The 23,130-nt window shown below is 49.7% G+C and overlaps 1 protein-coding gene across 2 annotated transcripts in view; it reads left to right on the top strand.

The window, feature by feature from the left end:
- COL7A1 (collagen type VII alpha 1 chain) overlaps positions 1-15,161 on the top strand; it is a 50,758-nt gene extending 35,597 nt beyond the window's left edge. Inside the window, exons 83-119 of one of the 2 annotated variants that reach the window (XM_031959752.1) lie at positions 133-177; positions 399-431; positions 636-698; positions 866-901; positions 990-1,061; positions 1,261-1,329; positions 2,020-2,055; positions 2,194-2,235; positions 2,452-2,496; positions 2,631-2,675; positions 2,885-2,920; positions 3,145-3,204; positions 3,560-3,676; positions 4,932-5,003; positions 5,193-5,228; positions 5,328-5,387; positions 5,571-5,615; positions 6,180-6,215; positions 7,456-7,491; positions 7,587-7,643; positions 7,999-8,070; positions 8,292-8,363; positions 8,573-8,608; positions 8,766-8,846; positions 9,157-9,210; positions 9,348-9,401; positions 9,599-9,661; positions 9,893-9,955; positions 11,086-11,202; positions 11,393-11,470; positions 12,130-12,183; positions 12,322-12,370; positions 12,547-12,579; positions 12,859-12,951; positions 13,146-13,238; positions 13,328-13,504; positions 14,174-15,161. In XM_031959752.1, the coding sequence (XP_031815612.1) occupies positions 133-177; positions 399-431; positions 636-698; positions 866-901; positions 990-1,061; positions 1,261-1,329; positions 2,020-2,055; positions 2,194-2,235; positions 2,452-2,496; positions 2,631-2,675; positions 2,885-2,920; positions 3,145-3,204; positions 3,560-3,676; positions 4,932-5,003; positions 5,193-5,228; positions 5,328-5,387; positions 5,571-5,615; positions 6,180-6,215; positions 7,456-7,491; positions 7,587-7,643; positions 7,999-8,070; positions 8,292-8,363; positions 8,573-8,608; positions 8,766-8,846; positions 9,157-9,210; positions 9,348-9,401; positions 9,599-9,661; positions 9,893-9,955; positions 11,086-11,202; positions 11,393-11,470; positions 12,130-12,183; positions 12,322-12,370; positions 12,547-12,579; positions 12,859-12,951; positions 13,146-13,238; positions 13,328-13,504; positions 14,174-14,193 (2,250 nt within the window). In that variant the 3' untranslated portion in view covers positions 14,194-15,161. The remainder of the gene's footprint in view (positions 1-132; positions 178-398; positions 432-635; positions 699-865; positions 902-989; positions 1,062-1,260; positions 1,330-2,019; positions 2,056-2,193; positions 2,236-2,451; positions 2,497-2,630; positions 2,676-2,884; positions 2,921-3,144; positions 3,205-3,559; positions 3,677-4,931; positions 5,004-5,192; positions 5,229-5,327; positions 5,388-5,570; positions 5,616-6,179; positions 6,216-7,455; positions 7,492-7,586; positions 7,644-7,998; positions 8,071-8,291; positions 8,364-8,572; positions 8,609-8,765; positions 8,847-9,156; positions 9,211-9,347; positions 9,402-9,598; positions 9,662-9,892; positions 9,956-11,085; positions 11,203-11,392; positions 11,471-12,129; positions 12,184-12,321; positions 12,371-12,546; positions 12,580-12,858; positions 12,952-13,145; positions 13,239-13,327; positions 13,505-14,173) is intronic. The other variant, XM_031959757.1, reaches the window with a different exon arrangement.
- Positions 15,162-23,130: the final 7,969 nt, after the last annotated feature.

Here is a 23,130-nt window from a genome sequence, read left to right on the forward strand (position 1 = left end):
AGGCACTCACCCTCTCCTCTGCCTCTGAGCTTGTTCCAGGGGGAGGCCCCAAGGTTTGATTGATCTTAAAATTCTCTCCTTGTCCACCCTGTCCCTTGACCTCTGACCCCTTACAGTGAACTTTCTCCCCAGGGACTTGCTGGCCCCCCGGGGCCCCAGGGCCCGTCTGGCTTGAAGGTCAGTGAGAGGTGCTTTTGTATACTTGGTGTGGGGAGGGCAGGGTCCTGGGCTGAGGCAGAGCACCCGAGGAGGCAGAAAGGAATTGGGTGGGAGCAGGGGGGAGCAGACTTTGCAGGGGGCCGTGTACTAGCTTGTGCATTGGGGGGCAGCCGGAGGATGCAGAGACTGGAAAGGAAGGGCCTGTCTGGGGGTTTACTGTTTCATGGGATTTCTTGCAGGGGGAGCCTGGTGAGCCTGGACCACCCGGGCGGGTGAGTGACTCAAACCTGGAGGGGCTCATGGCAGTTGGTCACCTGGGCCCAGGGCTTATGGGCAGGGGGCTGGCGGTGCTCTTTCTCCTGATGTTTTGTCTCCTGATGAGGCCCTGGATACTCTGCCTTTGCCTGGGGAGAATGAGGGATCCCCTCTGGGAAGCTTTGACCTCAGTTTCTTTGTCCATCTGTGTCTTCACCTAGGGCCTGCCTGGCCCCCAGGGAGTGGTAGGTCTGCCCGGACCTCCAGGTTCTTCCGGCCTTGTGGTGAGTGGCTGGGGCTGCCTTGGGCTGGGGGGTGCTTCCCAGGCTCTGTCTGAACCCCGACCCTTCCCCTGGGAGGCCCCCCTTTTCAATCTTCCCATCATTCTCAGAGCCTTTATTCCTCCTCCTCCTCCCCTCATGTTTGACATGTTCCTCTCTCCACCCCCCAGGGCCCACAGGGGCCACCGGGTTTGCCAGGCCAAGTGGTGAGTGTTGGGCAAGGAATGGGGACATTATTTGCAAAGGGAGGAATCTGGTGACGGATGAGAGCAACTCATGCTATCTTCCTATCAGGGGGAGACAGGGAAGCCTGGAGTGACGGGCCGGGATGGCAAAGATGGAGAAAGGGGAGCTCCTGGTGTCCCTGTAAGTACGCAGCCTGGGAAGGTCTTGTCATGGAGAGAAGGAAGAGGGGTGAGGGGGATGGAGCCAGAGAACTGGGGGGGGGAAGAGAGGGTGGAGGGGGGATGGGTTAATTAGGGCAGAGTAGGAGGGAGGAGAGGGAAACAGAGGGACACACAGATGGGGGGCAGAGGTCAACCTCTCTAATGTTCTTCTGGGGCAGGGGCCACCTGGCCTACCAGGCCCTGTTGGACCCAAGGGGGAGCCTGGAGCTACAGGACTCCCAGGACAGGTAAGTGGACAGAGACCTCACTCCCTTGCACCCCTTCTACCTCAGTCATGCTCTGAGCCCAAACCATCCAGCCGCCCCACATCTCTCTCTGGGTTTTGGAAAGAACCCTGAATCAGGAGCCAGAAGACCTGGCTTCAAGCTCCAGTTCAATCAGTTACTCCCTTTATTACTTTGGGCAAATCAGTGACCTCTGTCGGCCTTGGTTCATCCCTCTGTAAAACTATTGTGAAGATCAAATGAGAAAAGCATAAATGTGAAGTATGTTGCAAACATTATTCTAGAGAGATTCATATTTGGAGTTGGGCCCAAACCTGTGTTTTTACATTTACTGAATATGTGACTCAAAGCTACCTTTTTCTCTGCCTCAGTTTCCCCATCCCCTTCCCCCCATAAGGAGGAGAGGAAACGAGACTACGTTCTCTTCCTATTCTAACTCCCCTGATCACCCAGACAACAATCCCAGTAACACAGACTGATCCTAAGGCTGTGCCTCTATTCAATCTCTGTTCTTATGTGGGGCAGGGATACCCTCCCATTCTAGAGGAAACCTTTGAGAAGTAAAAAGCAGTCCCCTCCCTGTCCCACCTCCCGAGCCCGTGCCCACATGTCTTTGGAGAAGGGCCGGGGTGCAGGTGGGGGCGGTGCCTCTTCCAGGTGATGCACTCAGCCACTGTCTCTCTCCCTTCGCAGGCTGTTGTCGGGCCCCCTGGTATGAAGGGTGAGAAGGTGAGTGAGTTGGAAACAATTCCCAGGGGAAGGAATGGGACATAGACTTGGGCCAGGTCCCCGGGCAGGAAAGTGAATCCGGGGTCCTTTCTCCGAGGCCTCCAGTCACATTCCTGATTCCATTTTTTTTGTTCTCAGGGAGCTCCTGGAGGCCTTGCTGGGGATCTAGTGGGAGAACCTGTGAGTGCGCCTCTTTCCTTAATTCTTGGTCAGTCCCCTTTGTAGTCATCCCTAGAATGTACCCACAAGCCCCGGGATGTCCCCCATGCTTGGCTTCCTATGCCCAGCCCAGAATAGCCACTGTGACCCTTTTCATTCTTCATGACTTCTCCCCAATCAGTGACTTGCCCCTGACCCTATCCTTCTCACCCCCATTCCTTGACCCAACCTTTGTAGGGATCCAAGGGGGACAGAGGACTTCCTGGACCTCGAGGAGAGAAGGTAAGGGCCGGACCTCCATCCTCAAACTCAACCAATCCAAGGAGGGAGGAGGAGAGCAGGCTGCTGCCAAGCTCTGGAGAAGAAGGGGAGCCCATGTTGGGTGGGTACCCATTTCCTCTCCTCCCTCTGTGCAGGGTGAGGCCGGACGACCTGGGGAGCCTGGAGATCCCGGAGAAGATGTAAGTTGGGGGGGGCCGACAAGGGAGGGCACACGCACCTGTGTTGGCTCAGGTGTATACTTGGACATCCCAGGGGCATGGGTGCATTTAGGTACTATATTCCTAGACCCGATAATATTCATGCAGAATACTGTATATACGTGTGTCTCAGGGCACCTTTGTCATACACCTGCCTGTTTGAGCTCTCCAGTTCGGGGTTTCTCTTTCAGGGCCGGAAAGGGGCAACGGGACTCCGAGGTGAAAAGGTAAGTGTGCCTGATCCCTGCCCCAGCCCCCATGTCCATTTCCTTCCCAGTTCCATCTTCCCAGCTGGGCTCCGCTCTCTCTTCCCCCTCCCAACCTGTGACTTTTCCATCCCCTGGGACTCACTGAGGTCTTTGCTGGGGGGTGTTAGGGTGAGGCTAGGGCTGTCATGAGGGTTTCTCAGATTCTCAAAGGCCTCAGAATTAACCCTGACTTCTTCCTTCAGGGCTCCATGGGAATTGGGGTCCAGGGACCCCCTGGATCAGATGGGCCCCCAGGCCCAAAGGTGAGAGTGCCCCCTTGTCTAGCTCAGGCATGAAAGGGATAGAGAAGATGACATCCCTGGGAGGTTGGGGTTAGGAGAAATTGGGTGTAAGAAGATGGGGATCCTAAGAGGCTGAAAAACAGCAGGGTTAGGGCAGGGGGTGAAGAAGAAGTGACAGATTGAGCCCTGTGATTCGGACAAGACCCGTCTGCTGCGTGGGATTTAGTTTCCTCCCTGATAGAAAGAGGGGGTTGAGTTAGTATGTCTTGGGTCCCTTTGAGTTCTAAATTCTGTGACCTATCACCTGGGTATAAATAGGAACCAAGGGGAGGGAGGATCTTGATTTATAATTTGGGCCTTTCTATGTCTGTTTTAGGGAGATTCAGGCTTTCCAGGCCCTCCTGGACCCCCAGGGACACCAGGTGTTGTGGGATTCCCTGGCCAAGCAGGCCCCAGAGGAGAGTCTGGGCAGCCGGGCCTTTCTGGAGAAAGGGTAAGGGGGACTGGGGGTGGGAACAAGAGAGGCTCCCCAGGGGTGAGGGCGTTTTAGTCAGCACATCTCCTTTCTGAGAGGAGGGAGAAGCAGAGGACGTGCTACTGCAGAGGGTCGTTGTTGGTGGTGGTCCCTTGTTCTTGGGACAACCATGACACCAGAGGGTGACGCTGTGACAGGAATTGGATTGGCAGCAAGGGCACTGCCCCACTCTCCCTCCAGAGCCATCTGGGGCAGGGGCCACCGAGAGATCAGGATGACTGGAAATGGCCCTGGATGCAGGGGGTGCCCTGGGCCTTTTTAAGCTCAAGTCTTTCATAGGTCTCAGTTTGACGGAGGCAATGCCCATTCAGTCAGTAAGGCTAAGTAAGGATCCTCAGGGTTTCAGACCCAAGCAGCAACAATTGCCATGTGCGTTCGCTCTGAGCCAATCAGAGCCCCAGTAATGACCAGGTGGGGGCTTAGCCTGGGACCTGTTGTTGGCCAATTGATGAGAGCCAGAGTGATTTGGGTTGAAGGCACGGTCCTTAAGAAAGAAATCTAGCCAGCAAACCCCAAGATATCTTGGCAGGTTTCAGGATCAAAATTTATACTGCTTTGGGCAGAACATCTGTGGGTGAGGGTATGATACCCTAATGTGGACAGAGGGAAGGAAAGGGAAAGGGAAGAAGGAAAAAAAGAAAGAAAGGGAAGAGAGAGAGAGAGAGACAGACAGACAGACAGACAGACAGGAGAGAGAGACAGAAAGAGAGAGAAAGAGACAGACAGACAAGCAGACAGACAGGAGAGACAGACAGACAGACAGACAGACAGGAGAGAGAGACAGAGAGAGAGAGAAAGAGAGAGAGTGACAGACAGACAGGAAAGACAGAGAGACAGACAAGAGAGAGAGAGAGAGACAGAGAGAGAGAGACAGAGACAGACAGACAGACAACACACACACACACACACACACACAGAGAGGGCTGAAATTCAATAGGAATGTAATAATTCAGATGCAAAGATATTGCAGGTGGAACGGACAGAACTCCATCCCTGGAAAATAGGATGTCTCTCTCAATCTAAAAATAAGGCTGAGGTTTGGATCTTGAGTGATAAGGAAGATAGTGGCAACTGGGGGGGGGCAGCCAGCTTTGGGGGGACGTGAGGGCTTAGGATAAGAAGGCTCTGTGAGCTCTCTAGATTTCTGACTGGGAGAGAGTCTCATGGTGGGCCCCACATTCCTGAGGACCTCATCCTCTCATTTCTTTTACAGGGTGTAACGGGTCCCCCCGGGAAAGAAGGGGTCCCAGGCCCTCCCGGGCTTCCAGGACCAGCCGGGGCAGTGGTGAGTCCTGGCCTCCATGTAGCTCAGGCCCGTGTGTCTGACGGCTCCCACATCCACTTCGCTGTCTGTTCCTGTGCTAGCTCCCATGGACGCCATCTCTCAGGGCCCTGGGGACCCACCTGAGCCACATTCTCCTTCCTCCGCCTCGCCTCCCATTCTCCTCCTCTTCATGTTTCTGTCTGTTCACAGGGACCTCTTGGAGCCCCCGGACCCAAAGGAGACAAGGTAGGAAGGGGGGGAGGGGGAGACTGGAAGAGAGTAGAGAAGAGCTGTGGAAGAGGGGGAGGTCCTGCTCCCTCGCCAAGCTCGACGCCTCTTTCTCAGGGAGATCCTGGAGTGGGGCAGCCAGGAGCCCGAGGAGAGAGAGGGGATCCAGGAGTCCGAGTATGTATTCCTTGGAGTGTGGCAGCCCCCAGGGCAGGGACCAGGCAGGGACCAGGGTGGGGACCAGGCAGGGACCGCTGCTCCTGGCCTGGAGGTGGGGAAGTCACTGCCTGCTCCCTTGTTCCCCACACCCGCTTCTGCCCTGTCTCTGAGATCCCCTGTGAGACCTGACTTCTCCTCCAGGGTGAAAATGGCCGTCCTGGTCTGGAGGGAGACAGAGGCCCCGCAGTGAGTATCGGAGCATCCTGCTGGGGTCCTATACGTGTGGCATTCAGCATTTATTAGGCACCCGCTGTGTGCTGGGGGAGGTGCAAGTTTGCTTCAGATTCAGTCCCAACCCTCAGAGATCTCGCTGTTTAGCAGGGGGACCACGCACAATATTCCTTTGATGAGCCCGTTTGTGCGGGTGCAGGGCTGAGTGACCTCCCGGGGAGAGTTATTAGAGAGAGCCTGAGCCTGGCCCACTAGCCCGCTTCCCATTCTCATGGCATTTTGTGCCTCACTTGCTGGCCTCTGGCTTTCCTGCTCTTGCTCCTTCCCTCTTAGATCATAACCAAGATCAAAGCCAGGGCTGGGGGGGTCCCACCCCATGGTCGCTGTGGCTGAAGCCAGGACTGCACCTGCTCCTGTCCCTGGGACACAGGACTGAGAGATTCCCCCCTCTCCCCCCCCCCCCCCCCCATCTCTGAGAGCCCGGGCTGGGATCTCCAGCCTTGATGCCTTCCCTGACCCTTCTTCCCCAGCAGTTATCCCCGGGCTTCATTAATTCTGCTCCCCCTCTCCCTCCCACAGGGCCCGCCAGGGAGTCGGGGAGAGCGAGGGGACAAGGTGAGTGTGGGGGGGCGCAGAGCTCAGGCAGGTTGGGCACAGGATGAATGTGTGCACAGAGACGTGCATGCCTGTGCATGGGGATGTGTGCATGTAGATGTGTGTGCAACACACACATGCATATTTACATACATGTAGATGCGGGTGCATGCGCACGTATGTGTGAAGACTGTGCACATGCATACATGGATGTTGATGTCCATGCAGATATGTGTGCATGTAGATGTCTCTGTATGTCGTTGCATGTGTGCACGCATATGCAGGTGTATATATAGATTCTGTGCATGTAAACTCGTGTGTGCATGTAGATGCATGGGCACATATATATGCAGGCACATTTATGTAGATGTAGATGCGCATGCATATGCACCATGTGTGTAGGTGTGCACGCACATACTTATTTGCAGATGCATGTCTGTGTGCCTGCAGATGTGTGCACATGTGCATGCGTGTAGATAGGTATTTGTGCATGCATATGCATGCGCGCACGTAGATGAGCATGCATGCAGACACAGTGTGTGCATAGATAGGTGTCTGCCTGCAAATGAGTGTGTGCATGTAGATGCACGGGCACATGTGCCTGCATGTGTATCTGTGTGAGCAGATTGTGTGCATGCATGTGCACGAGTGCATATAGATGGGTGCATGTGCACATATGCTTGTAGATGTGCATGTGTGCACTCGTGCACATCTGTGTGCAGCTGTGTATATGCATGTGTATGTGTGCATGCAGCTGTGTATGTGTGCAGATGTATGTAGATGCATGTGCGTGCAGAACCATATGCTTGTAGATGTGCATGCACACGTGTACATCTGTGTTTTTGTAGATGTGCATGTGTATGCATGCTTGCACATGTCTGTAGGTGCATGTACACATGCATGTATGTGTAGCATGTGTGTACACGTGTATGTCTGGATTGTGTGCAGGTGTGCGTGTATGTATGTATGTGCATGGGCACCTTGTGGGGGGTGGGGTCTGTAGACTGTGAAGAGGTGAGGTGTCAGAGCGGGGGTGCTAAGGGAGAAAGATTTCCACCACACCTTCCCCTCCTGGAGCTGGGTGATCTGGGGGAGATTCCTAACCTCTCTGGGTCAGTTTTCTCACCTGAAAAAAAGAAGGGGTGAGATCTAAACTTCTGTCCAGCTTCAAGTTCTATGATCTTATGAGGCTCAGTGGTCCTGAACCGAGTGAACACCTTCCTCTCTCTCCTGTCCCTCTTCCTTTCCTTTGGTCTGGCAGGGTGATGCCGGAGGCCCTGGACTGAAGGGTGACAAGGTAAGAGGGGTGAGGGAGGAGAGCCTGGAAGGAGGGCCGTGGCGGAAGGGAGGAGACAGCGTATCCCTCACTCGGCTCTCCTCCTTCCCTGTCAGGGTGACACAGCTGTGATCGAGGGGCCCCCTGGGCCTCGAGGCCCCAAGGGAGAGACGGTGAGTTGGGATGTGGAGCAGAGGCGACAGAGGCCTGGGTGGCTGAGTTGGGATTGGGCGAAGCTTCCTCTGATGGTGGGCTGCCTGGGAGACCCCAGCCCCTCCCCCCTGCCATGGTCCCAGAGCCCCGGGGTTAGACTCAGAGGGCCCAGGTCCAGCAGCTTCCTATGGGGGAATCTTGGGAAGGAAAAAGCCAGGCAGCAAAATGTCCCGGCTCACCTCCCCTTCACTGTTCATTTTGGACCAAGAAGGAAGGGTTCTTTCTGCCTGTTGCGACTGACTCTGGAGACTTAGGGAAAATAACATTTCTCAAGTGGAAACATTTTCTGTTCCTGTTCCTCCCTTCCCCCTTCAGGGTGACCGAGGCCTAAGAGGCTTGGATGGTGACAAAGGGGCTCGAGGGGACAATGGCCTTCCTGGGGAAAAGGTGAGGATGGTGGCTGGGCCGGAAAGTCGGGAAGGGTGGGGGAAGGGTGCAGGATGGGGAGGGGGCTGGCCTGGACTCGGGAAGACCCGCGTTCCAATCCAGTGCTTCCCAGTTCAGTGACGGAGCGAATCCCTGTGGGTGCCTCGATCTTCTCAGCGTGAGATGAGGGGGAGGGTCTGGCTCTAAGTCTCAGTCGGCATTCTTCTGCCCACTCTCTGCAGGGCGTGAAGGGAGAGCTGGGCGACAGAGGCTCTCCGGGATCCCAGGGTGCCCGAGGCCCCGTGGGGCAGAAGGTGAGGACTTCGTGGGCCCAGAGCCCCGGGCTGGCTGCTGTCCAAGTCCCTCCAGCCTTCGGCGTTTGGGCTCATTCGTAGCAGCCCCTGTACAGTTAGCAGCGGTGTCAGGCGGATCCTTCAGCCGTCTGTGTGGGGGTGATGTCCTCTCGGGAGGGGGGCGGCACCCAGGAGCCGCCCTCCTGACTCTGATTGTCTTTTGCCCACAGGGCGACAGTGGGGACCCAGGGATGCCTGGGGTGCCGGTGAGTCAACCTTCCCTCTGAGCCCTTGCTGTGGTTCCATCCGTAGCCCACACCCCCATGGCCCTTGCCTGCTTTTCCCCTCCCCACCTTCCCTTTGGCCACCAGCCCCTCTCCACGCTCCCCGGCCTCCTCTGAGGCTCTCACTCTCTCCCCTCAGGGCCTCTCTGGGAAGGGTGGCGCCCCTGGTGCCCATGGAGAGAAGGGAGAGCCAGGCTTTATGGGCCCCCGAGGCCTCAAGGTAAGCTCAGGGTGGGGCCTTGGGTCCAGGAAGGGAAGAGGTGATGGGGGACCCGGGTGGCACAGTGGAGAGTCCTGACTCCGGCTGAGGAGGCCACCCCTGCTCCCCCAGGCGCTTGCTTTGTGGTTACAAGTCAGTAACTTCTTTCGGACCTCAGTTTCCCTTCCTGGCAAAGAAGGGGGTAGAACTAAACGGGTCTCTTGGGTCCTTTTTGACTCAAAAAGGAGATGGTTTAGTGGGTCAGGTTGTCGTGGTGGGAGAAGGGAAGGAGGGGAGCAAGCTTGGGGTCTCATCAGCCTCTGTCTTGCAGGGAGATCGAGGCCTGAAAGGGGCCTGTGGCCAAGACGGAGAGAAAGGGGACAAGGTAAGGGACATCCTGGGGGAGGAACGGGGTGATGTTAGGAAGACAGTCTGTCTTTTGTGGGGGGATGGACTAGACTGAGACACTTCTTCTTTTCTCTCCTCCATCTTTTTTTGGGGGGGGTCTTCTTCCTGCCTTAGGGGGAAGCAGGAATCCACGGACGGCCTGGACTTCCTGGACGGAAAGGAGAGATGGTGAGGGGTTTGAGAGGTAGCCAGGGGCAAGCATAGCTGGGGGGTCCCATCACATCTGGAGGAAGTGGACTCACATTTAAAGGGAGAAGGCATCAGCCCCTCTGGGGGGCTTTGCTCTCATCTGGGGAGGGTCTGGGGTGCTCACATCTGGGTCATGTAGACAAATGGGTCTAGACTCCTGTCTTGTTCTTTCTCAGGGGGAGATGGGGCTGCCTGGCCTGTCAGGGCACCCAGGAAAGGAGGGTTTGATTGGCCCCAAGGTAGGAAGTTGAAGTGGGGAATTCTGGTGCTACAATCTAAGTCTAAACCCCACCAGGCTGCTGGGGGGGTGTGTTGGGGTAGACACTCCCTTGGTGGGGAGAGAGTGGAATCAGGGGACTGGGGGTGTGGGAGTCTGATGGGATGAGGGAGATACGGGAAAAGCTGGAGGAAGCTTGGGGAAGGGGAAAGGGAGGATGGGGATCCCCGGGACTCACCCCTCTCTCCTCTAGGGTGACCGAGGCTTTGATGGTCAGCAAGGACCGAAGGGTGACCAGGGCGAGAAAGGGGAGCGCGTAAGTAAAGAGAAGAGGTTATGGGTCCCTTGTACCTTCTGGCTGAAGCTGCTGAAAGGAATTTTAGTTTTCTTTTAAAATAATATTTTTTATTTTCCCCTAGTTACTGGTGCAGTGGGTTCTAGTTTGACCTTTCTGAGCCTAATTGCTCCTTTCTAAAATGGGGTTAATAATAGCACCTCCCTTGTGGGAAGAAGATCAGCTGAGATCGAGGATGCTCTGGTACCTTTCAAGGCTGATAGAAATGCCTCCTCTTAAATTGTCATTGTGGCCTGGTAGAGAGGGTGCTGAACTCAAGAGAGAGTCAGCAAGCCTTGTATTCAAATCCCATTCCTGACACCGGCTGTGGGAATCTGTATGAGGCACAGAACCTTGAAGCCTCAGTTTCTCGTCTATAAAATGGGGACAGGATTGCTGTGAAGCTCAGAGATAATTTATGTTGGGGGCTTTGCAGACTTTTCCTTGATATATAAATATCAGTCTTTGTTTTTACCTGGACTCTAATCAACCTGTAAACATTTTTTCTTATAGTTTTTATAATAGCCTTTTATTTTCAAAATATATGCAAAGATAATTTTTACCATTCACCCTTGCAAAACCTTATCTTCTAAAATTTTCTCCCTCCCTTCACCTACCTCCTCCCCTAGACAGCAAATAATCCAAATATGTTAAACATCTGCAATTCTTTTATATATATTTCCACAATTATCATACTACACAAGAAAAATCAGATCAAAAAGGGAAAAAAGAAAAAAAAGCAAGCAAACAACAAAAAATGGTGAAAATCTTGTGCTCCACACTCGGTCTCTGTAAACATTTTTAGAGCTTCTGCTCCGTGGCAGCCATTGTGGTAAGCTGGAAGGGTTTAAAGGAGGCCGAAGGCAATGCTTGTCCTCGGGGAGCTTGTAACTTCCTGGGGCAGGTGGTCAGTGCAGCATGTACCTCAGTCTCAGAGGGGTGTCCGGTTCGCCAAGATGTCAGGTCCACATTCACAGTCAGTATGTACCAGCGGCTCAATTTGCTCCGGCCTTCCAGACCCAGTTTCTCTGCCTCCTGCCACAGGCTTTGTCTCCAGGTATTGCCAGTTGCTGTTATTCTTGCCATTTTAAATCTCTGCCCTTTCTCCCCAGGGACTTCCTGGTGTTGGGGGGATCCAGGGTCCCAGGGGCAGTGATGGAGCCTCTGGGCCTCCTGGGCCTCCTGGTAGCATCGGCCCTAAAGGTCCCGAGGGCATTCAGGGGCAGAAGGTGAGTAACCCTCCAGTCCCTGCCTTTAGCAGTAGCCCTAATCTTCGGCAGTTATCCTCAGTCTTGGAGCTCTTGGCTGTGGGCACACCAGCCATATTCTTAGCAGGGCCCTTTCTCTCAGTAAAAGAAAGGGAGGAAGTGGGTATTGGAGCCTGTGGCTCATCATTTTCCCCTTCACTGTCTCCTGCAGGGTGAGAGGGGCCCCCCTGGGGAGAGTGTGGTTGGTGCCCGAGGGGTCCCTGGAATCCCAGGAGAGCGAGGGGAACAGGTGAGTCTGGGCTTCTGAAGAAATATTGTGGGTTGTTTCAGGGGTACTTGAAGGCCTCAGGTGGTCCCCTGGTCAGTGGGAGGAGAGGCGGATATGCAACTTATTATTCACATTTGGGGAGGGGCTTGCTGGTGTCTGGGTCATGAGGGTGAGGGGGTTATACTCCTGTCTCATTCTTTCTGCCAGACCTGTGGGGTCCCCCCGGGAAGGAAGCTGTATTATGGCCTTACTCCCAAAACTAGTCTTCCCTGCATATGACACCTTCATTCATCCTTTTTCTCTAATTCTCCCCTCTCTCTTCCGGGGCTTTCTGTCTCCCAGGAGATCTCTCCATGTGCCCCTCCTTTCTATCCCCATTACTGTCACTCCCACACTCCTTCATGTCCTCCTGTATAAATGGCTGGATTCCTAGCCATCCTTGAAGGTGCGCCTCCAACGCCTCCTTCTCTGGGAAGTCCATACGGGTTTCTCCCTTCTGTCACTAGCGTCCCCACCAGCCCTCAGTGCACCCTTTAGGTTGGATCGGCTGTGATAGGTATGTGGTTCTGCTGTCCCATTAAATCCCTTATGGGAACCTAGCCAAACCTGGGACCCCTCTTAGCTCAGCGCAGGAGCCCTTAAGTGCTTGGGGACCTGAACTGAATTCCTGTCTCTCCCAGGGAAGCGTAGGTCCCATGGGCCCGCGAGGAGAAAAAGGGGAGCCCTCCATGACGGTGAGTGGTTCCACCTCACTTTCAGAGGCTCGGGGAGGAGAGGAATGGGGGAGGGGGAGACAAGAGCATGGAGCATGGGGGGCAGGGCAGAGCCTCCTCCTTCCGGAGCGGACCAAGTACTCCCTTTGTGTCCTCCAGGCCTCCGACATCCGGAGCTTCATTCGACAGGAGATGAGTCAGCATTGCGGTGAGGAGGAGCTGGGGAAGGATCCCCAGGGTTGTGTGGCAAGGGTCCTTCCTCCTCTCCCCGTTCCCGCCAAATGTCTCAGGGTTCCCGCGTAATTTGGGGGAGAGGGAAGGAGACAACAGTCAGGGGCTGACACACGGAGGCAATACGTGACCTTCTCTTTCTGTCTTCTCCAGCCTGTGGCGGTCAGTATATAGCATCAGGATCAAGTAAGTCTTCTTTCTGGGTTCACGTCCCTCACTTCTAACCCCTGTGCATTCCTTCTTTTAATCCTTCTTTCTCACTCCTCCCTCATCTCCTCATTCTTTATTTTCTTACTTCTGGCTAGCCCCGCACCTTTGATCTCCATCTATACCCCCTAACCTCAGGCCTCCCTTTAACCTGTCTCTGACCCATGACTTCAAACCCCACAAATCCTGGGCACCTGCCTTTGCGTGGCTGCCTGGATCCCTGAGCCCATGACACTTAGGGGGGGTCTTTCCTCCTAGGACCCCTTCCCAGTTACTCTGCAGATACCCCAGGCCCTGACCCCTGGCCCCATCCAATCCCTGTGCTGAGGCTCTCCCATGCAGAGGAGGAAGGTGAGTCTCTGGGGTGCAGCTTGGGAACCACCTCTGGCCTGGGTCCAGGAGAGGAGCAGGGGCCCTACTGTAGGGATAGGGTGGCCATTGAGACTTCCTGGAGGTGGTGAAGGCAGAGCCCCTGCAGGGCCCAAGGCTGTGCTCTGGCGGGAGCTGGGAGCCCAGAACTAAAGTCCAGGTTCTCCTGTCCCCAGGGCCGGGGCCTCCAGAAGATGATGAGTACTCCATGGAGGATTATGAGGACATGGAGGGGGATGCTACTGAGGAGCCCTGGGCTGCTGGTCATGGTGAGACCCCCCTCGGCTCCCTGGATTTGTCCTAGAGCCCTTGACTCTGCCTCTCTCCACTGACCCCTCCTCACTGCTACCCCTCTTAGGCCTGTGCTCTCTGCCACTGGATGAAGGCTCTTGCTCTAATTATACACTACGCTGGTATCACCGCCCCGGTAGGGGCTGTCATCCCTTTGTGTTTGGTGGCTGTGAGGGCAATGCCAACCGCTTCAGTTCCCGGGAGGACTGTGAACGACAATGTCTACCCCATGGAGGCCCAGGTAGTCTGTATGATCTACCCCAGAACTCCTGTCCTCGGGTGGTTTAGTCCTGTCCTAAGGGTGGTTTAGTCCTGTCCTCGGGAGCCCTGGCCTAAGGGTGGTTTGGCCCCTGTCCTCAGGAGTCTGGGTCTAAGGGTGGTTTAGTCCTGTCCTTGGGAGCCCTGGCCTAAGGGTGGTTTAGTCCTGTCCTCGGGAGCCCCCGGTCTAAGGGTGGTTTGACCCCTGTCCTCAGGAGCCCTGTCCTAAGGGTGGTTTGTCCCCTGTCCTCAGGCAGCTCCTGATTTAATGGGGGGGGGGGAGGGGGACACAATTGCTCTCTTCAAGGAGTGCCTGGTCTGAGAGAGAGAGGTTTCCTAGCTTCAGGGGAGCCTCCATTCTGAGGGAGGAGTCAGCCAGTCAGTATTAAGTTCCTGCCACAGGCCAGGGCACGCTAAGCCCAGGGCCTGCAAAGAGGGACAAAACCGTGCAGAAGCAGGGCCTGCCCCAGGAGTTGACGGCCGGTGCCAGGGCTGGACGGCCCTAATAAATGTTTTCAGGACTGAGAGAGGCCTGTGCCTCCTGAAGGCCCTGCTCGGGAGGAGGCGGAGGGAGTTGTTCTGGGGGGTTCTGGGAAGGGAATGATGGAGGGGCCTGGGAGGAAAGCTTGGTCTCTCTCTCTCTCCTGTTCTCCAGGTGCTCCCCCTCTCTCCTAGAGTTGAGGTGCCACAATGGACAGAGTACCTGGGTCAGGTGCTGTTCCTGCCCCCTGCTGAGGGGGAGCGAGTGCTGACCCTGGAGGAGGCAGGGGGGTGCAGAAGGCCCGGCCCCCTCCGGCCCCCTCCCTTTTAGGCCCCTCAGACGGGGCTGATGGGAACTTGGTGCTACGTGGGTGTGTGTGTGTATGCTTGTCAATTTCCGTGAAAATGTATCCAGTGAAAGGCCGAGGGGCCGGCCGGACCCTCCTCCAGAATTCTGCCTCCCCTCAGTTCTGCCCCCGTCCCCCAGGCCGGAGGGATCCAGGGGGGCGGGGGCAGGTGGTGCTAACAGAGCTGACCTTCAATGGACTGCTGTCTGTCTGTCTGTCCATCTGGCCCCTGCCCCGCTGCTGGCTCTGATGGTGCTGACTCAGGTCAAGGACAAGGGGACATGGGGCAGGGACAGGTCTCTTGGGGGCCTCCCTCCACCTCTTGGGTCCCAGATTGGGGTATGTTTTGGAATCATTAAAGCTGCTGTTTTCAAGGGTGTACTGCTCTGTGTCTGTGAGGGGGGATTCTGTAGGGGAACAATAGAGAGGGGATGGGGGACTTCTTGGAGCTGGGAGGAGAGTTTAGGGATTCATTTACCCAAGAATGAAGAATGGTGATGAGGGGCTTGTGGAGTGTCTGGATGGGACTAGACCAGGAGATGCTTGTGGAGAAGCTGGTATGGGTGTGTTTCTGAAGAGGATGTAGATGGGCAGAATGAGGGGAAGGAGAGCCACAGAAAATGAGCTGGTAACTCCTGTTCTAGCTGGAATTCCCATGGGCTTGCTTATTTATTTATCTCCTTTTCATTTAAAATATTTTGAAAATTAATATCTTTTATTTTTCTTACCTTGATTTTCAAATATATCCCCTCCCCCCTGCCTTACATAGTCATTCCTTGTCACCAAGAATAAAAAAATAAAGAAAAATAAAATTCAGCAAACTGTGTCATTTGAGTCTGACAAAAAATGCTGTATTCTTTACTTAGAGTCTCCCACTTCTGCAAAGAAGAAAGGGAGGTGAATTTTCTTTTCTCTGGGGACAAACTTGGTCATTATGATTACGTAGTGTTCTTTTCATTTCCATTATCGTGATCTTTGCCTTATTCCCTTTCTCTGGCTCCTGTGGTTTCTCCCTTTTTTTTTTTTTTTTTTTTGGTGGGAGGTAATCCAGTAATCAAAAGCAGCAATGGCTCACTTCTTTCTCTGATAAGCCAATAAGGTAATAGTGGGTGCTGGATTTTACTTCAACCTCACCTTTCTGAGATTCTTGATTCATCCCTGCTCTAGTTTCTCTCCCAGCACTGACCACCTTCCCTGGGGCAGGAATAATTTTCTTGTCTCCAATTGGTTTACTTTTGCCTTGTGTCCCTTTAAAAGACATTTTCTTGGTGCCTTTTAAAAAAAATTTACATTATAGTTACTTCCCATAAACCCTCTCCTGCCCCAAACTTTCCCTTATAATAAAGAAATACAGTTAACAACCCGCCAACAGACTGGCACTGTATGACAATGCATGTAATATTGCACACCCACGGTCCTTCACTTCTCCAGAGATGGAAATGGGTTTCATCCAGGTATATGTGGAGTTAGCTCATACTGGTTCTGGAGAACCCATTGTTAAATTTCATTGTGAGCACTTATATCTTGGAAATCAACAAAATCAGAGTTTGATTTATTGTTTGGCTGATTGTCTTGGCTTGAAAGAAAGTAACGGAAATGTTAGGAATGCAGGCTAAACTTAAAAGTGGATTGTACGGGGGCAGCCATTTGGGATGGTGAATAGAGCCAGGAGGATCCTGGCCTCAGATACTTATTAGCTATGTGAGTAGGAAAGTCACTTAATCCCAGTTGCCTCCAAAAAAAAGGTGGAGGATGTATTCCCCTTTCTCCTCCCCACCCTATCTCCCTAGAGTCAATTATTAAACAGCATCTTCTGGTTTTTGTCATTATTCTTGCCTTCTCTTTGGCATTTAATCCAAATTCTGAAATAGATTTTCTTATCTTGTGTTATTTTTGCCTGATCGGCTGAATATAAAGTTACTTTTCACAATAAAATGTCTCTAGTAACTGACCTAGACAGTTCCTTTAATAGCTTGAAAAGATTGGGGAGAGGTTGATGGAGACAACCTTAGATTTGTGAAACCCCCAGTCTCTAGACCATGAAGTCCAGAGTCAAACATGTAGCATTATTCTAAGGACCAGGCACTTCTGGGAATTGTGTAGGAGGTGCTGTCTCTCAGGTTGGGCTTTAATATTTTATATTCCAAAATGAATAATTTGGTAACTATGTAGATATAATTTAAAAAATTATATGTATTTCCAATTATGTGTAAAAATACTTTTTAACATTCACTTTAAAATTTGACTTCCCAGTTTTCTCTCTCCTTTCCTCTCCTCCCCATCTCCCATGAGAAGGCAAGAAATTTGATATAGGTTATATAGGTGCAGTCATGCAAAACATATTTCCTTATTAGTCATGTTGTGAAAGAAAACAGACTAAAAAACCCCCAAGAAAGATAAAGTTAAAAAAATTATTCTTTGATCTACATTTAGACTCCGTTAGTTCTTTCTCTGGAGGTAGATAGTATTTTTCATCGTAAGTCAGTCTTTGGGCATTATCTTGGATCATTGTATCACTGAGAATAGCTAAGTCATTCATAGTTGATTGTCATACAATATTACCGTGACTATATACAATATTCTTCTGGTTCTGCTCATTTCACTATACATCAGTTCAAGTAATTCTTTCCAGGTTTTTCTGAGAGCATCCTGCTTGTCATTTGTTAGAGTGCAGTGGCGTTCCATCAAATCACACAACTTGTTCACTCACAACCTAACTAATGGGCATCCTCTCAATTTCCAATTCTTTTTGTGGACAGTTTCTTCATAAAATCTCAGAGCTAGAAAAATCTCAGAAAGTTTCTAATCCAACCTGTAATTGAGAAGGAAATTCTTCTAAAATACTCTAGAAAAGTGGCTCTAATCAGTCTCCACTTTGAAGTCTCCAATGATACGGATCTCACTATGTCTCAAGGTAGCCTATTTTATTTTCAGTCAGCATCAGAAGGTTGTTATCTCTATCATGTTGAAACTTTCTCCCCTGTACCTTCTGCCCATGTTCTTAGTTTTGCTGTCTGCCACAGAGGCACAAGGGAACAGTCCCACATTTTAATGCATAAAGGGGATTCTCAGACATCATTCTAGTTTTCCCCTCATTTCAGTGCAATCAAATCTGGCAATGATGACATATCTCCTAGTAAAAAGTACAAAAATGCTATTGCTTCCAAATGATGAGTTTGCCGTTGATGACATCTTAATACAATGCAAGATTTCCTTGACAAGATGTGAATTTCTCATCATCTTCTTGGATTGTTGACTGAGTCTCTGCAAGTTTGTACACCGGGGCTGCATCATTGGAATCAATCTTTAAATGAGAAAGCTAAGAGAGAAATCACTTGCATACACAGACTTGGTTTCTGATGGAGAGGGGAGAAAGCCTGAATAGCCAACTTAATCCTTGAGGGAACAATGTCATCTATGGACCATGGGCACCAGGGACTGATGTACTCCAGAAAACACATGCCCCAGGGATGGTTGACAGGGCTAGTGACTGAGTGCTAAGAAGTTGCTGGCTTGATAGGGGAACCCTAGAAACATGAGCCAGCAGTGATGAGCAAGGAGGGATTTCCCGTACAGATAAGAAACCCCAAGGGACAGCCACAACATATGTCTCTTCTTTCACTAGTACTGTAAGTTAATGAGAACTTTATAGATTTAGAGAAGGGACATGACTCTAAGTACTTTCCCCTTGGGGGGTTGGATTACCCCCTAGGGTAGTATTATACATCTCTAAAACTGAATAGCTCCTTGGGAGAAATGGGGCTCACCAGGGGAAGTATTGCTTGACATTAAGCAACTGGAATCATTTCCCATTTCAAGAGTGTGTCTACCTAAGTCAGCACTGTAAGTCAGGGAGAGCTCCCTGGAAATGCAGGATTTTTGAGAGGAAATTTGAAGGATTTTGACTGTGGGCATAGTTTGTGGGCTTTGAATTTCTTATTAAATAAAGCTTTATCTTACGGTCCATGTTTTTATATATATGCTTGCTGAGAGAATGGCCCTTTTCTTTTTGTGAAGATGAACCAAATTATGATATTCTTGGGAAACCTTAATCTTAAGAGAAAGGGAGATTTTGATGAGAAATTCCCAAAATTAAATCCACCCCGTGAAGACCTAGAGTTTTCTTGGATGACAAATTCAGGGCGTTTGGGCCTGTCACCAAAGCCACAACTACACCATTTGGGACAAATGAGAGAGGGAAGTGAGTAGAACACTTATGGTTAAGCACAGAATGAGAAGAAGGTGTGAATAGTCAGACATCACATTTTAGAAAAGAATTGACAACCTGGAAGGGCAGAGAAGAGATTGACCAGCCTGGTGAGGGACCTTGAGATCACACCATCAGAGGTTAAAATGAAGGATCTGGGGCTGTCCTGTGTAGTAGTGGGCTAGACTTGAATCAGGAAATAGTTCAAATCCCACCAGACTGACAGACTTGGACCCTCAGTTTCCTCCTCTGTAAAATAGCACCTATAATCTCTCACAGGATGAAGTGAAATAATCCATCTAAGGCATTTTGTAGATTTATAGAGTATGAGAAAAGAATTTGTGGCCATCATAATATTTAGTTTGGAAAACTCTCAGGAAGGACCTGATGTCTGTCACCAAGTGTTTGATAGGAAACCAACAAGTGATTTCATTGGTACTGAGAACTCCTGGATGAGGATGCTTCTTTCCCCTAATACAGGTTGATTTTTTTTTAAATTCCCAAGATCAAACCAATTCTGTAAACATGGAGCTTTGGCTCTGAGCCCCAGATTGCAGATGGACCATACCTTGTAGCCACAGCTGTAAGATCTGGGATACACAGCAAAGAGCAGCTGACAGGGAAGCAGTTGGGTCACTGAGGACTCTACGTTTTAGTTTCCTAAAAGGGAAGGCATCACTCAACCATACACATGTGAATGTTATTTATATTTTGTTGCATTTTGTGAATTCCCAATTACATTTTAATCTGGTTCAAGCTGGTTTGGTACCTTGCCTAGAACATAAGGAATTAAGTGACTTATCCCTATTTTCCTGGATTCCAGGCCAATTCTCCATAATAATAGTAAGAACTAATATTTCTATAGCACTTAAAGGTTTTCAAAGCACTTTACATAAATTGCTTCAGGGATGCTTTTATTACGCCACTTTACTGATTGTAAAACCGAGGCAGGCTAAGTGACCTGCCCAGGATGACATAGCTAGCGAGAGTCCAAGGTTGGATTTGAATTCAGATCTTTGGGTCCTCTACCCTCCATATCACCTAGCTTTCTTGGCGAAGCTTTAATCCTATGGGCTCTTAAAAGACTGAGTCCTCCAAGCCAGATTCTCTGACCTGCCCAGACTCTGTATCTTCCTCCTACTCCCACCATGCTGTATTTGTAAGAAGATTAAGTTGAATCACTTTCCCACACTAATCTTTGAAACTGACTATCTTTCTTCCAAGGGCTGAATTCTTGGCCAACAAGTCTTGTGAAAGTGTGGGATGGATGTCAATGGACACTCATGTTTTGGAGCTGGCTCTGGATGGGCGATCATTGGCCAGTAGAGGGTAGCAGCTGCCTGTGGGAGTTGATCTGGCAATGGTTCCTCCCGAGTGGACCCACGTACTGAATGCCTCAGCTTCTCCTTCATGTGTCCTTGATACTGCTCCTGCATTCCCTTTATTCTCCCTCCATCCTTCTCCAGTTTCCCCAGTGCCAAGATGAGTGTCTCATCCAACACAAAACACTTTCTTCCTGTACTGGGAGTACTGGGTTTTTCTTTTCTTTTCTTTTCTTTTTTTAAATTTAAATTTAAAATTATTTTTATTTTTTTTTTTTATTTTTGGGTTTTTCAATAGGGGTTCCCAGAAGGTATTGGATCATTGACAAAATTTGACAAAAATACTGTTTTATATATTGACTTTTATTTCTGGATCTCCACTTTAGATGATTTTCTCCTTTCAATACCCACCTCATTCTGGTCCTCTTAAGAAACTTAATCTGTGTCTAGGATCAGGGCTAAGTTTTTGTGCATAGGGAGTTTTACCTATAGCCACAGTCAGATTTACTCTGGGCCTCTGGTTAAGGGTCAGTCTATTTCTATTAGTCTATTAAGGGTCAAGTTTCCCTTCATACAAGATAATTGAAGTTGCTAGGGGAGAGAATGGAGAGAGAAAACAGAATTATCCAGGATAGAACCTCAGAAATTATCCACACTTAAGGGCAGGGCTGGGGCAGGAGGATGGGGTCTGAGAAGGAGTAATCAGGTAGGAAGGAGAACTAAGACAAAGCAATGTCTCAAGGGAAAATGAAAAAGAGAATGCGCAGAAAGGGGAAGAAGAGTCAGTAGTGCCCAATGCTGCCAAAAAATCATGGACAGTGAGGACAGAGAAGAAATGATGGGGTTGGGTATTTAGAACTGTGTTGGGTAATTGGGGAAAATGTTAAAAAAAAACAAAAAAACAATATTTGTTGGTAGAGGGTAAAGTCAGAAATGAGTGATGAATGGACAATGATGAAGAGTCAAGGAATAGAGATGATTATTTCTAGAAGTTTGGTGACAAAGGGGAGCTGGAGATAACTCAGTAGCCAAGTCTGAAAACCAGAGTCTGGGGTGTTTATGTAGAAAAAGTGGCCCTGACAGTCCTCCTCCTGTCTCTCCAGGTCCTTGTCTCTGATATAAAACTACTATATCCTAGTAGGTTCAGTGGTATTCCTGACCTGGGGCCCCCAGAAAACCCATGTGACTCATGTATAGGATCCTAAGTCATCCCACAAGGTTGATAAGCAGTACACCAGGGCAGGAGCCTAACTCTTTGGTTCAAGCCTTCCTAAAGTGCCAGGTGGTGAGTAGTCCTGATAAGAAAGGCCCCTCCTATGCTGAGGTGGAACCATTCCAAAAGGAAACCAGGGGCACCTTGTGTGCACAGGAGTTCTGCTGTTGGCGAAACCAATAAAGTGTGACCACATAAGTCTGGGTTTGGGACTTGGCCAAGTTCTCATCCCATAGGAGGTTAGTGAACCGGTGGAGGCTTCAAGTTATAGGGAAGGCAAACTCAACTTTGGCTCCAGGCAAAATTTTAAAATGCATTATCTAAAGGTTGGTTTCTTAGTCCTTGAAAAAGTGGATCGCTAAAAGCCAGTGAGGGCTCCTTAGGAACAAGTCACGCAAGACTAGTTTTATTTTATTTTCTGACAATTTTACTAAATTAGAAAATCAGAGGAATACTTTGGATGAAATATACTTGGATTTAGCATAGGATTTTATGATAAAGTCTCTTATGATTTTCTTGTCAGCATGATGAGGAAATATGAACTGCAGAACAGAATGGTTATCTGGATGTAGAATGGGTTGAATTACTAAAGAGTAATCATTAATGAATCAATGTCAATCAGAATGGAGTTCCCAAGGGTAGAGCAATAAAATGAATCAGAGGAGTAAGGAAATGCCCAAGAAGGACCTTTATTACTATCAATAATTGCCCTGGGAAAAACCTGCCAGCTTTGTTTTCTTTGTGATTCTGCGTGGGAAAATAAATCATCAATTAAATTCCACTTTGTTTCTAGATGACAATTTAAAAGATCCTGGTTGGATCTGAGACATGCGAAAATAGTGCTGTTAGTTCTTAAAAAGAGATGTTGGAAGCATTGTGCTGTTCAGTGGGTAGGAATCAAGAAAGTATAACAGATATAGCATTTTAACTCCATAGCTCTCATCTTTGATATTCTGAAATAATTTATATTCCAAGGCTCCTTTCTAATTCTGACAGTTTATGTTCTGTTGTCCCTTCCAGCCCTAAAATTCTATGTTTCATTGTCTAAGGTTTCTCTCAACTCTGATATTTTATGATATTCTCAAGACCTTCATCAGCTATGACATTCTATATTCTATGTCCCTTACATCTCTGACATCTATATTCTGAGATCTTTCTTAGCTTTACAATTAATTGGAAATGGCAGCAATGTAGTCCATTGTTGAAGACTGCTTATTAATACCTTACTAATATTAATGCTTACTAATATCAATATCAATAAATTACTATTATTAATAAAGATTTTGTAGAAATGGGAGAGCAAGCAATGAATTGGTAGAAATTTAAGTTCTCTTAGTCACTTTTTGGGGGTTTTAATGAGGACCAAGATTTTTTTCCCACATCTTTGGTATTTTCCTCTTCTTTAGATAATTTATTTGTCCCTCATTACTGTCACTATTGTGTTACCTCCAGTATGAATCTTCGCATATACTTGATTCAACTATTTTTCCTGTCTTCCCTCTCTTTAGTTTCATATCTAGCCCCTCTATAAATACCTATTAGATTCTCTTACCCAAAGTATTGGGAGGTTCAAATAAGAGACTGCATCTAGTGCTTGGCAAACCTTCAAATCAATCACCATAAAAACACTTTGCTAAGCACTAGAAGTATAAAGACAAAAGTGAAACTTCCTTCAAAAAGATCATGATCTGTCAAGGAACAACACGTATATGTATATTTTCCAATCTAAGTCCACAGACTTCCTGAAATCTGACCATTGGACCCTTTGGGTCCATGGGCTTTAAGTTAAGAACCTCTGATCTACATGAAGGCTTTTTTGATTCCCTCCCCAACATCTAGTGCCTTCTCCCTCCAAAATCAATTTTATGTATGCAGACGTCTTAGGATGACCTCAGACACTTGTGTGGCTTTGGGAAAGTCACTTAGCCCTGTTGCCTCTGTTTCTTTATCTGTTAAATGAGCCAGAGAAGGAAATGCAAACCATACCAGTGTCTTTGCCAAGAAAACTTCAGATGGTGTCAGAGAGAGTTGGACATAACTAAC

The sequence above is a fragment of the Sarcophilus harrisii genome, chromosome 1 (genome assembly GCF_902635505.1).
Source record: "Sarcophilus harrisii chromosome 1, mSarHar1.11, whole genome shotgun sequence".
Classification (NCBI taxonomy): domain Eukaryota; kingdom Metazoa; phylum Chordata; class Mammalia; order Dasyuromorphia; family Dasyuridae; genus Sarcophilus; species Sarcophilus harrisii.